The sequence below is a fragment of the Mytilus galloprovincialis genome, chromosome 8, assembly GCF_965363235.1.
Source record: "Mytilus galloprovincialis chromosome 8, xbMytGall1.hap1.1, whole genome shotgun sequence".
Taxonomy (NCBI): domain Eukaryota; kingdom Metazoa; phylum Mollusca; class Bivalvia; order Mytilida; family Mytilidae; genus Mytilus; species Mytilus galloprovincialis.
The window spans coordinates 3,148,571-3,164,578 of record NC_134845.1 but is presented as its reverse complement, the minus strand read 5'-3'; the positions used below and the strand labels follow the sequence as shown (position 1 = coordinate 3,164,578).

General features: G+C 32.4%; 1 protein-coding gene across 1 annotated transcript; it reads right to left on the bottom strand.

Moving 5' to 3' along the window:
• Positions 1–992: 992 nt before the first annotated feature.
• LOC143084880 (uncharacterized) lies at positions 993–10,980 on the bottom strand. Its single transcript, XM_076260935.1, has 9 exons — positions 10,839–10,980; positions 10,306–10,477; positions 9,781–9,884; positions 7,657–7,779; positions 6,742–6,933; positions 5,720–5,835; positions 5,395–5,527; positions 2,300–2,429; positions 993–1,172 (listed from the first exon to the last, which is right to left on the bottom strand). The coding sequence occupies exons 1-9, from the start codon at positions 10,918–10,920 to the stop codon at positions 1,058–1,060; spliced, it is 1,167 nt and encodes a 388-aa protein (XP_076117050.1). The 5' UTR covers positions 10,921–10,980; the 3' UTR covers positions 993–1,057.
• Between the last annotated feature and the right edge of the window lie 5,028 nt (positions 10,981–16,008).

The following is a 16,008-nucleotide window of genomic DNA, read 5'->3' as shown; positions in this document are numbered from 1 at the left end:
GTCGTTCACTGAAAGTATGACGAGAAGCATAAATACAGTCACGCAAAATAGATATAACAAAAACTGACTAAACAGTATAAAGTAATAATAAATAAAATAATAGTGTGGTTCAAAGTATGACGGGATACATAAGTACAGAGTCACGTCAAATGTATATCACAAAAAAGTGGGTTAACAGTAAAAGTACTATTAATAAATAAAATAATTTTGTCATTAAGCCCGAGATCGTGGCTCAAATGTCGGTTTCTTTATAATTTCATCATTTTCCTCTGATCGAATTGCCATACTAATGATGCTAGTTTTACGTCAAGCAGAGTGTCCCTCCTTGATTATAGAAAGATGGTTTGGCTTATGTATACTAGCAGTTTTCTTTCTGACAATCATATCACATCTCGGTTTTTATGGCGTACAATCAGGTTATCGGGTGAGTATCTAATTCATTATAGATTTTACGCTTGTGTTGACATTTAAAACAAATCGCATACAAAAGTCATGAAATCAGTTACAATAAAACAAATATTGTTTACAATAAGGATTTATTAAAGTTCAAGCACAAAAAAGAAATTGTTCAAAATAAAAACAGGTGGTAATTTACATTGTAAGGAAAATAACCATTTTTACATTTATGGGTGTATAACTTTACGTTAACTTGTTATCCAATAAATAATTCACAATCGTTTTTTATTATTCATGTCACGCGAATAGCTAGCTCTACATGTTTACTAGTATACATATAATGTCGTGCTTAATGTAATTGAATATAAGTATAGCTTTTTTAATATATAATTATAAAATCCAAAATGAGAGATATTGAATATTCATATTAACACTTACGTTTAATAATTCTAATCAAAGACCGTGGATATTTCTTACATATTGAACCTTATGAAGTATTTTGCTTTATTCAACACATGAAAAAAACAATAAGAAATTTAGATTCGTTTGGTGTTTTTTTTTCTCTTCATTACAATAACATCATATGGAATAATAACTTCAATCATAATAGTACCAAATTGAACATTCCACCGTTTGCTGAGTCGGAAAGGTTACACGATTATTATATAACTTTCCTTAGTTTAGCTGTCTTAATTCTAGGGAAATCTCTTCCAGACAGTTCCAATTGATCTTGATTTTGGATTTGATGTTTATGTCGACAACACAGTGTATCTTTCCTGAAATGGCAATCAAAATGTTTTGATTATCATAATTTTAAGGAAGAAGCGACTCATTGGTTATAAATGTGGTTCTTCTCGACTACATCAACTCTTCGTAATTTTTTTTAAGGTTTTAGATTGTTTTGAATTGTTTTACATTGTCATTTTGGGGCCTTTTATAGCTGACAGTGCGGTATGGGCTTTGCTCATTGTTGAAGGCCGAACGGTTACATATATTTGTTAATTTCTGTTTCATTTTGGTCCCTTTTGGAGAGTTGTCTCATTGGCAATCATACCACATCTTCTTTTTTATATGAATAACATATACGAGGAGGTCCTCTCGAGATCTTCATTGTACATATTGTGTAATAGTCTACAAAAAAATCAATATCCGGAGAGCAAGTCTGTACATAAAACATCCAGATGTTGTATCACAAACACAAGGGGCCAATTTAAACTACAAACAAATGGCACCTGGCATGAATAAACGGTATACTTATGTAGATACCATTTCAAAGAACATTTTAGCATTTAAAAGGTCTTTTTTTCTAGAATGTCAAAATATTGAGATCAAAAAAATATAAATGAGTCCTCAGTATACTAGTTTACAATCCAATAGGGTATACGAATAAAATTTCCTTCATATTTTTTAAACCATTTATATGTTTCTAGTTGAGCTTTTATTTTTGAATGAACACAAATAAGATATTTGCAACACATCATTACCAATTCTTCTGAAGCAATTTAAGAATATATAATCAAGAAAATCACTGTTTTAATGTTGAAGAACAGTGGTGCTTAGAGGCAGTCAGTTAAACTTTTTGTATTTACTTGTCTATAAAGTTTTTGTTTCAATTATAGTCTTTACTTTGTGTATGAAAATCCTCTGAGCCTTGTTCTCATACATTAAAACACTTAATTAAAAATAAAAAAAAACAACAATTTATTTCATCAAATGTCTTCTTTCGAGTTTAACTCGACGTTGTTGAACACTTTATGTATAGTACAAACACAACTGACTTGTACAGACAAAGTAACTAGTCATACTAATTCACTGCAGACATTTGGTTAAAAAAAATGATAGACAAGTAAAAATTTCCGTTTTACTTTAGAGTTTAATTTAATAATTTGAAGTATAAACTTACAGTGTTTTATCTCCGTCTTTCAGCTTTTTATACAATATGCATCCTCCAATAACAAGGATTGAGATCAAGATTGTCATTATAATAATGAGGAATATGTATCCAGCATAGTTATAATCTGTCACGGACGTCGCTGAAACAATAAAGATTAGGGTTACTTTTCTCATTGTGTAAATACTTCAATGTGTGTGTGTGTGTGTGTGTGTGTGTGTACGTTTGTGTGTACGTTTGTGTGTGTGTGTGTGTGTGATTTTATTTTTACTTTGGGGCTAAAATGGCAAAAGTGAGCAGGTGGTATATAAGTACCCCGAAAACAGTAAAACTCGTCAAGTAAATCCATCTGATCCCTATTTATCTTTTTGTAAGAAGTAAGATCATCTAAATTTACATTGAGATATATCGATGACGTTGATACATTAACATTTCAAACTTTTCTGATTGGTTTTCATTAATATATCCTCCAGAACTAAAAATTAAAGAAACAACAAACACGATTTCTGATGCCTCATTCTTAGATGTATTTCAAAAATATGATATAATCGGTCGGCTTAGTACCAGAATCTATGACAAATAAAGGAAACAGCAGTATACCGCTGTTCAAAAGTCATAAATCGATCGAGAGAAACTAAAACCAAGGAAACACGTCATATATAAGAGGAAAACAATTAAATAACAGAAACATTGAAGTGAACAAAAAATAAACGAGAAAAAAAAGAGACCATTTTAATTTTGAAAATATCAGCTTCGGAATCCTCCATCTTAGAAGCAATATACTAACTTCACCTGCATATGGAATATACATTTCCCAACTCATTCGGTATTGAAGAGCCTGTAGTTGCTACTCAGACTTTATAAAATATCATTGTCACCAGTTTCTGAGCAGAAAGTTTATGAACAAAAGTTATGTCAAGGAACGTCTCGTCCTCTTTTAAATAAGTTCGTCGGAAGGTACCGTGACAAGCATTCCGTATCAACTTCACAAATAATTAAAAGGTCTTGAAATAAAGCTTTTAAATACTAACGTCGTTTGTCTTCTGAATTTCGCGTTAACGTTATCTTTTATTTGTTTTTGTAAATTATCAACCTTTACTGTTTAGTCCATTTTTTAAGAATATTGTTTTGGCTTGGCTCATCACTTATACGTCCGCCATTGTGTTATTGTGCTTCGGTCATTTTTTGTATTGTTTTGTTTTCATTTATATGCTTTGTTTATGTGACATTTTTATGTTCTTTGTTGACATATTTATTTATTTTGAAGGGATAAAGATAATTACAAAATTTTGACTGCTGTACCCCTATCTTTGACAGTTTTCGTACTAGTATTATGTCTGTTTGCTTTGTTCACACATTGCTTTCCGAAAGGTAGTGTTGATTGCAAGAACTCTATCTTTATTCTAGGCGAAACCACAGACGATGCAATGCGTATTGCGTTTAAACTACAAGTTCAAACTTGTAGTTTAAACGCATTGCATCGCCTGTGACCTTGAGAACTGTAGCATTTTTACAGGCGATGCCACGTGTGACTTACCAAACGTTTAGAGTGACCTAGAGAACTATAGATTTATTATAGGCGATACCCCGTGTCAATTACCACAAGTTTAAGATCACCTTGGGAACTATAGCTTTATTACAGGCGATACCCCGTGTCACTTACCACACGTTTGATATGACCTTGAGAACTATAACTAAATTACTGGCAACACCCCGTGTCACTTACCACAAGATTGGAGTGACCTAGAGAACTATAGCTTTATTACAGGCAATCCCCGTGTCACTTACCACAAGTTTGGAGTGACCTAGAGAACTATAGCTTTATTACAGGCAATACCTCGTGTCACTTACCATAAGTTTGAGATGACCTTGAAAACTATAGCTTTATTACGGGCGATGCCACATGTCACTTACCACAAGTTTGGAGTGACCTAGAGAACTGTAGCTTTATTACAGGCGATACCCCGTGTCACATACCACAAGTTTGACATGACCTTAAGAACTATAGCTTTATTACGGGCGATGCCAAATGTCACTTACCACAAGTTTGGAGTGACCTAGAGAACTATAGCTTAATTACAGGCAATACCCCGTGTCACTTACCACAAGTTTGGAGTGACCTAGAGAACTATAGCTTTATTACAGGCAATACCCCGTGACACTTACCACAAGTTTGGAGTGACCTTGAGAACTATAGCTTTATTACAGGCGATGCCACATGTCAATTACCTCAAGTTTTGAGTGACCTAGAGAACTATAACTTTATTACAGGCGATACCCCGTGTCACTTACCACAAGTTTGAGATGACCTTGAGAACTATAGCTTTATTACGGGCGATGCCTCATGTCACTTACCACAAGTTTGGAGTGACCTAGAGAACTGTAGCTTTATTACAGGTGATACCCCGTGTCAATTACCACAAGTTTGACATGACCTTGAGAACTATAGCTTTATTACGGGCGATGCCACATGTCACTTACCAAAAGTTTGATGCGACTATGAGAACTGTAGCATTTTTACAGGCGATGTCACGTGTCAATTACCAAACGTTTGAGATGATCTTGAGAACTATAGCTTTATTATAGGCGATACCCCGTGTCACTTACCACAAGTTTGACATGACCTTGGGAACTATAACTTTATTACAAGCAATACCCCATGTAACTTACCACAAGTTTGAGATGACCTTGTCAGCTATAGCTTTATTACGGGCGATACCACATGTTACTTACCACAAGTTTGATGTGACCATAAGAACTGTAGCATTTTTACAAGCGATGCCACGTGTGACTTACCAAACGTTAGAGATGACCTTGAGAACTATAGCTTATGGACGATGCCACATGTCACTTACCACAAGTTTGGTGTGACCTTGAGAACTATAGCTTTATTACAGACGATGCCACGTGTCACTTACTACAAGTTTGAGGTGACCTTGAGAACTGCAGCTTTAGTACAGGCGATATCTCGTGTCGCTTACCACAAGTTTGAGATGACCTTGAGAACTATAGCTTTATTACAGGCGATACCTCGTGTCACTTTCCACAAGTTTGAGGTGACCTTGAGAACTGCAGCTTCATTACAGACAATGCCACGTGTCACTTACCACAAGTTTGTGTAGACTGTGAGAACTGTAGCTTTATTCCAGGCGATGCCACATCAGAATGATTTTGTTTTACATCACTACAAAAATGTGGATGAACTGTGGCATAAACTGTACTTCCAATAGATTTCATTGCCTGCATTAAATTATAGACAGAATAAAATTAAATTACTAGTTTAATACTGAAGATTAAGATAGCATGCGGAATTAAATAAAACCGTTAATGAAAATTATGAAAGATCAAATTAGATAAATATACCAACCCCGAGTTTTTCACATGTAAACCCCAACAATAAAAATAGAAATAAAAAAACGGTGTTTAACTTACGTAACAAACCATTCTGTAAGTAGTAGAATCGTCGACAGTGACGTCATTATTCCAGGTGTGTAGATAGGTAATACCGTTACTTGTCAGGTAATAAATACAGGACACTGATCCTGCCGCTTAAATAAAAAAAGATAGTCACATATCAGTGCATGCTCACAAAATCTTGATACCGAGGCTGAAAACATGAAGATTATTACATATCAATGATAACCAGATGCTGATAATGTGGCTGAAAATATGAAAAATGTCGCATAGCAGTGCTTACGAAATGTTGATTCTATAGTCAACAAGATATGGTATCCAATCACTAGAAAATTAATTTTGATTTAATTGAAATCAGAACTGTCCCATACTAACAGATACTAGTAACCATTGTAATTTCAATTCTAATTATGCGTACAATGAAGGGTTAATGCTCTGACACAAATAATGAAACAGCAATATTAAATATGATATATATACTAATTGAGTACTAGGTTGATTCTAAAAATACAATAGATGATATGCAATCGCTTTTCAGATGCTGTTCCCTGTAGCTGAAATCGGCAATATTTTTCCAAAGTCAGTATTAGTCTCTGACTATTTGGGATGTTTTGTTCAGGTTCTATATATTGCTAGTGATGCTTTTGATCTTTTTGTACTTTTGGTTTGACGAACTTTTATCTTGTATGCATCATGCTTTTAAGTTTTCATCTTATATTGTATGTGTTAAATGTATTCCAGTTTCAGAAATGTACACGTTTCGCAATTAGTATTTGCATTATTGCATAAAATTACAATTAACAGTATAGTGTTGATATATACAATGTTTATTATAATACTCGTATACCATGTAAAAGTCTTGTATTCGAAATCATGACGCCCTAAACCTCAGTATACTTATTATAAAACTTTTGAATAGAAATACAGATAAGTAAAATTTTATAATCAAATTTTTTTCAGAATTTGTTTCTATCAAATATGTATGCTTATACCTATATTTATCTCTGCGTATATCGTCATATATCGTATATTATACTTACAATTGAACACAAGACCAGAGGAACAAGCCTGGTATGTATATGACATCGCTGTTAGGTTGCTGCTACAGCCGTCAACACTGTTGCCGTCACAAGTTGTTGACCCACTATTGTCTGTTATGAGAACATTGGAATAACTGGCCAGAAACTGGGACGGACAGCTTGATTCCGTCATTGCAGGGATTATACCTGTATCTGAATTGAAAAAAAAAAAAAAACACTAATTAAAAGTAACTGACATGGTACATTTTCTTCCCTTTGTGAAATGATGTATGATATTAATATGAACCATGCTTCATAATAGACCGACATGGTACCGGTTTATTATCATGCTAGTTCACAAGGTAACAGGTTAGGGAGACGGATTTATAAAAGTTTTTCCAAACTTGTTTCCGAATCCCATATTTGTACTTTATGTAACATTGTAATATTTGTCTTTAAATTGTTTATTAATAAATATTGTTTAAACTAAGGTAACAGAAACAAAAACACATTATCTTTACAACTAGCCCAACAAGTCTTTGCTCTTACTACTTAATGCCAATTAGAAATACAGAAAATGACAAAGGGCACATATTTCCCCTTACGACAGACGACCCATGAAATTTATTAGAGATGTGTTGCAGGGGTTCTGTGTTGGACATGCCTTTATGATTCGTATGTTAAATCCGACATCATGAAGTTTTGCATTTGAAAGAGTTCCTATGTTCATTATAAAAGAAAGCTAATTAGATAATAATAATAATATAGAATTATTCTACATATAGTCTTCATTAACATATCGTTTTAAGTAACATAAATTGTCTAACTTTATATATATTTTTAAAGAATAAACAACTCGTTTAGTTAAAGCTGTACTTTGACTATCAAATTCAAGACGGAGTTTGGTCATTGAATATTATCATTACGTAAATTTACCATTTTTTATAAGAGTTATAAATGTGCTCTCTTCGTATGGCTCCATGCGATCACAAGCTTCTGATAAAGACACCGCTGTCCCTTCTAATACTCCGTACACATAGTCATATATAGTTGTAAGTGCTGAAAAGGCAAAGGAACAACTTCTAAGCTAGTAGACAGTACTACAACAGAGGGTTTAGCTAAAATAACTGCTGCTATGTAAAGCAAGAATGTAAAGTTGTTTCCCTTTCATTCCTAAAACTGTTATTTCTTCAGCATTTTTAACGCGCAAAGCATATATCCATTCCTTGTATTATTGAATATATCTAACATTATACCAAGCATATTTTGGATCATTTTTTATGATGCTAATTGATAGCTTCATAGTACCTTATATTTGAATTAAAGGGATCCCAAGGTAACATTAGATAAAAACAAGAATGTGTCCCAAGTACACGGATGCCCCATCCGCATTATCATTTTCTATGTTCAGTGGACCGTGAAAACGGGGTAAAATCTCTAATTTGGCATTAAAATTAGAAAAATCATATCATAGGGAACATGTTTACTAAGTGTCAATTTGATTGGACTTCAACTTCATCAAAAACTACCTCGACCAAAAACTTTAACCAAACACTTAAACCTGAATCGGGACGAACGGAAGGACGGACCAGAAAACATAATACCCATAAATGGGGCATAAAAAACTATGGTAGATATAGTGTTCCAAAAGTTTAAACTCTTAAATCAAGTATACCAAACCAAGAAACAACTTAGGTCAGGTTTCGGACTCCTTGTTTCTCTCTCCCCCCCTTTACAATACAGGGTAAAATATTTTACCCTACAACACCCATTTTTCTTTTCAGTTAAGACATCAATGGTTCATAAAGGTCATAGACCAAAATTTAAGCAGCTTCTAGATTTTTTCGATTTGAGACCTAAATAAAACCAATGAAAATATATGGTAAAAGACCGAGTCAGCCTATTCCCGCCATTTAAGAAAATTAAATACTTCGAAAAGGAGCTCGATATTCATAATTAATGAACCTATCAATACTTTTAGATTTTTTTGTTCCTTCACTTATGTTCTTCTGACTTCTCTAGATTTTTCTGATTTCACCTGTTATAGTACATCATTAAAAAGAAGTGGTGCGTTTACATGCATCGTTCTCACGATTTGTGATTCCGGACTCTGTCAAAATGTCTCGATATGGAAACGAACACAATCGGTTTATTTCCAAATCATACATAATATTCTATTGGCCTAAAACGTTATGCACTGAACATCTTAATCAATCAGTCTTTTCATTTCGATGTTACATGCTTGACTTGTGTTAAATCATATCGTTTCTCGTTTTTATGCCCACCTAAGATAGTAGAGGGGCATTATGTTTTCTGGTCTGTGCATCTGTCTGTTCGTTCGTCTGTTCGTTCGTTCGTCTGTTCGTCCGTCTGTCCCGCTTCAGGTTAAAGTTTTTTGGTCAAGGTAGTTTTTGATGAAGCTGAAGTCCAATCAACTTGAAACTTAGTACACATGTTGCTTATGATATGATCTTTTTAATTTTTAATCCAAATTACACTTTTGACCCCAATTTCACGGTCCATTGAACATAGAAAATGAAAGTGCGAGTTTCAGGTTAAAGTTTTTGGTCGAGGTAGTTTTTGATGAAGTTGAACTCCAATCAACTTAAAACTTAGAACACATGTTCCCTATGGTATGATCTTTCTAATTTTAATGTCAAATTAGATTTTTTACCCAATTTCACAGTCCATTGAACATGAAAAATGATAGCGCCAGTGGGGCAGGTGTGTACTGTGCATACATTCTTGTTTAATATATATTAGACAGTTAGTTTTTCTGTTTGAAGGGTTTTATACTAGTAATTTTTGGGCCCTTTATAGCTTAATGTTCGGTGTTAGCCTAGGCTCCGTGTTGAAGATCGCACTTTGACCTATAATGGTTAACTTTTATAAATTGTGACTTTGATGGGGAGTTATGATCAGTTATCTCATTGGTACTCATACCTCATCTTCTTAACCCCTTATAAATACTCCAGAATACATGAAGAATTATAGTGTGTTTCAGACAGGCAGTCCAGATGAGACATTGATTAACTCAAGAGTTATTATTAATAAACTTACTTGATCCAAGATAATAATAATATTTATATGCCGACACACGATGAAGCCTTAAACATATGTATGCTCGTACATTGGTGTTCAGGGTAAACACATACCTATCAGCCCTGGAACAAAAATTAAAACATGAAGAAAAAAAAACATCGAACATACGAGATTGTGGCTTAAAAATCCTTTAAGATTGAAATAGTGACATGGCAACTCATCTTTTAAGTGAAAATGGTGGGGGAAAAATTCATTGCGTACAGATGCCAATAGTAACATTATGAATCCTTATATACAGATAGAATTAGTGGTATGAAAAATCAAAATACCATATTGGCAAGGCAAATCGGCTAACAAGGACAAAACGTAACACTAAAACCGTCATTAAACAAAAATGAACAAAAACAGTTATAAAGAAGATGTGCAAAAAGAAAAATAGGTCTGAAAATGAGTAAGCACTATATATAAGACTTGTTGAGAATAACTTGCTTAGTAATTTTAGGTATTTTATTGTATATTCATGAGTATAGCAAAGTTACTTACATTAAGAGATAATAATCTCCATTTTTCTCCGTACAGTTAAAGTTGAGTTCGTTAACGGTGGCTGACATAGCTATAGGATAACCCAACACTTCTGTTCCAGTAAAATTAAGATTGCCTTTGTGTGAACTATACCATATTCCTTGTAATTCATCAGGAAACTCGCAGGTGGAAGCTAGCAAATTAAACAACTGTACAGCATCACTCATATATACACTGAATTTTAATGTAAGACATCGTGTGCAGAAAGTTTTTTTCTGAGATCATGGAGACCTTCAATGGTTTCACAAAATATCTAACCAATTTTGGAGATTTTGCTAGGATTTTATTTAATGATATTGAGAAAAGGCATATACGACAAAAACTAAAAGAAAAGTTAGAAGTTAAAGTCAGACATTGAATTAAGTTCCTAAACTCATATATTCACTCATAGACCGTTATACACATAAACAGATTTTAACTGTGTATCAAAGTTGAAACTTTCTTGTTTATGAATGACTTGCACAAGACAAGAAATCCAATAAAATATACCGTACCTGAACAGGCTGTCAAGGAAACTGCAAGAATTGTGAAACTGTAAATCAACTTCCATATTTTTCTTCTCACAGAAAGTGTCATTCTATATAACCATTTTAAAACTGAAGTGATCTTACTTCGGATTATTTGGTTAATACGGCTGAACACTGGGATATAATCCCTGATTAAAACCATAACATGTAAGAAGGGTGTGGAATTTACTGTTCGATAAGTACATATACATTAAGACATCAGGCGGTGTGAATTGCATTGTGGAGAATCGTATCAATGTTGGAGGGTTGTGCATGTTTAAAAATTATAAGAATCAAAGCATGATATTTGAGAAAACTGGGGAAATGTAAATTCCAAGCATTCAATATTAACATAGTTTTAATATTATTGTACTCAAGTTAGACAATCAGATCATGATTTTGAACAGATTATTAGATTAAAGGGGCAATGTTCTCTTTTATTTAGTGTAGGTGGTAAGCAAGAAACTATGATTAAGTTTTACTGATGATTTGGATTTCATGCAGTTTGAACTGTTTGAGTCATCAGTCAGATTTGAAAAAAAAATCAGCAGTGCCTATCGTGAAAACTAACTTATTATAAAATGACTACTGCAAATACCACCCAACTAAACTCGTTGTTGTCATTCGATTTTTTAACAGTCTAGTTTAGTGTATCCTGATATCCTGAAACTTATTCATTAAACATGTTAAACTGAAACTAAACATTTCTTCATTGTTTTTAACAGATTCAGATTCAGATTCAATATTTTATTATAGTCTCACCACATCCAAACATAAAATGAGATTCACATACATAGATTTAAAACATTAAACCATTTGCAATGCATGTACCAATCTTAAAAAGATTTATGAGAGACTTTTAAGATATACATTGTATTTCATGTATTTGTACATATAAACATATTTTTACACATTTATAATTAAAATTCACAATATACATTTTTACTAAATGATAGTAAAACATTTGTTTCATAAAGAACTAATGAAATAAAATACTATTTCTTCTTAATAAAATATTGTTGCAGGTTTTGGCAACTATAGCAGCAACATTGCCATTACTAAATAAAAATATAAATTTTTCATTATCTGATAAAAGGTTAAAATGTTCATTAAAATGTACCGCTTCATGTATCATGATTTGTCTTAGATCCACATACAATGGGTATTTTAAAATGACATGAAGTTCATCTTCAACAATAGAGCTACAGTTAAAACATGTCCTCTCGTGGACTTCTTTCCTTGCATATCTTCCAGTTTCTATTTTTAGTGGAGCTACCCCACATCTAAATTTAGCGAATGAACTTCTGTTTTTTAATGACATAATATTTTGCAAATAATTTTCAGTACAATAGTTATTTTTAAACAATTTGTAAGTCCTCAATTTACTTCCCTCTGCATATGAAGCAACTCTTGTACACCAATTTGATTTAAAATTATCAAATACATCTTCCTCAATTTGTTTAATACAATTTTTGTTCAATATTTAATTCAAAATTACAATATTGCTCATAATTATACAATTTTAACATTTCTATAACTCTAAAACTCCAGTTTTTAATTCTAGTATTACACTTTCGTATAGACCACTTAAAAAATTTAAAATTTATCCTGTGTGGGTCCATTATGGAACACCTAGCCCAATGTCTCAAGACACTTGACCATTGTTTAACACATGGAGGTTTCCAGCCCATATCACCAGCTATGGCATCATTTGGAGTGTATTTGCCAACCCCCATGAAAAATCTCATGGCCCTGTTTTGGACTGCATTTATGCAGGAAAAGTCTCTGGTTCCCCAAATACCTGCACCATAACTAATAACTGACCATACCATTGTATCATACAGTTTTGAAAAAATTTTGTGCTGGAAACCACCATGCGTTTTACTCTTTACAATTAATAATCCTAATGCTCTACTGGCTGACTTCGCTACTGCCTTAGCCATTAACTGATAATCTAAACATTCAGTCAGTAATAAGCCTAAATATTGATAACTTTTTACACATTCTATACCATTACCACCAATAGAAAAGATATATTTAATTTGTAAAACAGCTTGATTTCTAAAATGCATGATCTTAGATTTATTTACATTAACTGTCAGCTCATCATTGAGACACCATGTATTAAGCTCATTCAACATTGTTTGTAAATCTTCTTCATTCTCTGCCATTAAAATAACATCATCAGCATATAACAATATAGCTAATTTTTCTTCATCTATGTTAATACCAATATTCAAAGCATTAATATCATCAACCAAATTATTTTTATATATATTAAACATTATAGATGATAAAACACAACCTTGTTTCAATCCAGAATCAACATTAAACCATTCAGTCATATTACCATTAATACGTACACTACATTCTACATTAGAGTATAAAGCTTTTAAAGAATACATAAACTTTGAATTTATGCCGAAATTTTCCAGTTTGTTAAACAAAAAAACTCTATTAATTGAGTCATATGCTTTCTTAAAGTCTATAAAAGCTACATATGTTGATAATTTACACTTTTTCCTGGTTTCTATTATTGATGTTATAGTGCTTATATGATCAATTATACTTTTGCCTTTCATAAAACCGTTTTGCTCGTCGTTAATTATTTCCCTTTCATCTAACCATTTGACTAATCTTTCATTTAAAATACTACAATACATCTTGTATGTGAATGGGGCTAGAGTTATGCCCCTATAAGATAAGGGGTCTCTAGGATCTGATGTAGAACATTTTGGTATTGGGGTTATAATTCCCTTATTCCACATATTTGGTACATTGCCAGAACTGAAACATAAGTTAAATAATTTATGTAAAATAGAAATAATAGAGATATTTTTACAAAACTCAGCTTGAATAAGGTCAATTCCTGCACTTTTACAATTTTTTGCATTCGTTACAATTTTATAAACCTCATCAATAGTAATTTCCTTATCTAAATCAATACAAATAATATTTTCTTTAAGAATAGTTTTCAACCTTATTATAATCTGCATTTACATTTGGGTTTAATAAACTGTGAAAACTGCTCTTCCATTTATTTAAAATAGTTTCTAAATTGTTAGATATAGTTCCATCATCCAAAGTAACTTCATTCGGAATACGCATCTGTCTCTCGTTACCAATACCAATTTGACCAATTCTACGCCAAAACTGATTCGTATCATTGTCACTAAAATTAACCAGCTCTTCCTGGCAGCGGTACCAATACTGACGTTTATATTTTTGTGTAAGCTTGTCAAAGTCTTTGCGTTTATCAACAAAGTCTTTGCGTAATTGTTGTTTTAAGCTACCCTGTTTACAAGTTACATAGTCTCTTTCTGCCGTGCAAACAATGTTCCATTTATTTGTTAATTTGTCATTCCACCATGGTTTCTTTATTCGTCTTTTTCGATTGTTTGTACTGTTCAGAACTTTGACCTTCATGACCTTAGTTTCTAATTTATCATTCATTTCAGAGTGAAGAATTTCCACAAAGTTATTATATAATTTATCAACCTCAAATTGTCTCCCTTTAGAACATTGTATATTATCTATACGCATATTAATTTTATCCAATATATCATTATTTGTCATCCAATCACTTGGGATATTTTTCACATCATATGAAACATATGTATTATTTTGTTGGTTCAAGCTATTGTGAGCACTATGTGATAAATCAATAGAACAAATTTCTTTATGTTATCAAAATTGGTTTCAAATTCCCAACATAATACAGAATGATCAGGTATATGATTTGCTCTAAATGAACATGGTTGAGCACTTTTATTACATAACACACTTGCTCTTATAACTTTAAAATTTTTATAATGACACAAACTTTCATATGGAACAACACAGTAATCGACAACCGATAAACCTTTAGTAGAGACATATGTGAAATCATCATGGATAGGATATCGCCCATTTAAAACACAACAATTCACTGTTGACAAGAATTCACTAAATATTTCACCATAACTATTGGTTGTAAAATCGGTGATATTACGTTCAGATAATTGGTCTATTCCCTGAATGAAATCGGTGTAATTACCTAAACGACTGTTGAAGTCTCCACATAAATAGAAAGAATTTCCTTTAGGTATTGAATAAATTTGCTCCATTAGAACATCAGAAAAGTTGTGCGCATTTACAGACCTTGCTGAGAATTCTGGGGGTAGATAGACAACACATACATAAAACATATTTGAAGAATTTTCCATGTCTGTAAATTTGACCCATAAAATTCCATCTTCCGAGTCATTTTCTATTGTTACTTTAAGCATGTTAAGTATTTCCTTTTTGATTAGTATGCCTACTCCTCCCGAGCCGGTTTTTGCACGTACATGTATCTAGTTGTTTTTATTAATTTCTTTAATTGTTTGTGATTGTATTTTGTAATTTACCTCTTGTTTCACATGTCAATGTGACGGAGTTTTTTTTTAAATAAAGCATATTGTATTATATTGTAAAATAAAAAAAATAAGAAAATTCTTAAGAGGAATTTAACTATCATACGAATACAACTAAGAAGTTGTAAATTATGAGTATATATCTCCCAATTGATACGATATTCCCGGGCTTCTATTTCCTATCACCGTTTCACATATATTCATATGTAATCACAATCCCGTTACCTTTTCACGAATGTAACCTACCTAATTAGACTTATCACCGGGTGTACACTAACATGAGTAACACGATGGGTGCCACATGTTGAACAGGATATGCTTACCCTCCCGGAGCACCTGCTATCACTTTAATTTTTGTTGGGGTCGTATTGCTTAATCTTTATTTTTCGATGTTTCTATTGTTTTTTTTTTATGTTTGTTTGTTTTTTTTTTCTTTCTTTTTTAGCCATGGCGTTGTCAGTTTTTTTATAAATTTGATTTATGAGTTTAAATGTCTCTCAGGTATCTTTTGCCCCTTTTTTTATGTAAATGAGACAGCAATAAAACAATACAAGTAACCAAATGACATTTCGAAGTCAATGACATGCATCTTACAGTTTAAATAAAAGCAACGGATTTCTAAAAAATGCCAAAATTTTACAGAGACTTTAAAATATCTGCTTTAGACACCCAATTTTCAAAATGAAAAAAAAAAAATCAAAACAAATAAAAAAATATAAGCATCAACATATCAGGTAAAAAGAAGAGAATGTCTTAATGGCAGC

What these genes read in the sequence shown, in the direction of transcription:
- LOC143084880 (XM_076260935.1), bottom strand. Translation starts at nt 10,920, where the DNA reads ATGACACTTTCTGTGAGAAGAAAAATATGGAAGTTGATTTACAGTTTC. An exon ending in CTTACAGAATGGTTTGTTAC is followed by an intron (nt 5,528 to 5,719) that starts GTAAGTTAAACA and finishes AATTTAATGCAG; the next exon opens with GCAATGAAATCTATTGGAAG. An exon ending in AAAGACGGAGATAAAACACT is followed by an intron (nt 1,173 to 2,299) that starts GTAAGTTTATAC and finishes TTGCCATTTCAG; the next exon opens with GAAAGATACACTGTGTTGTC.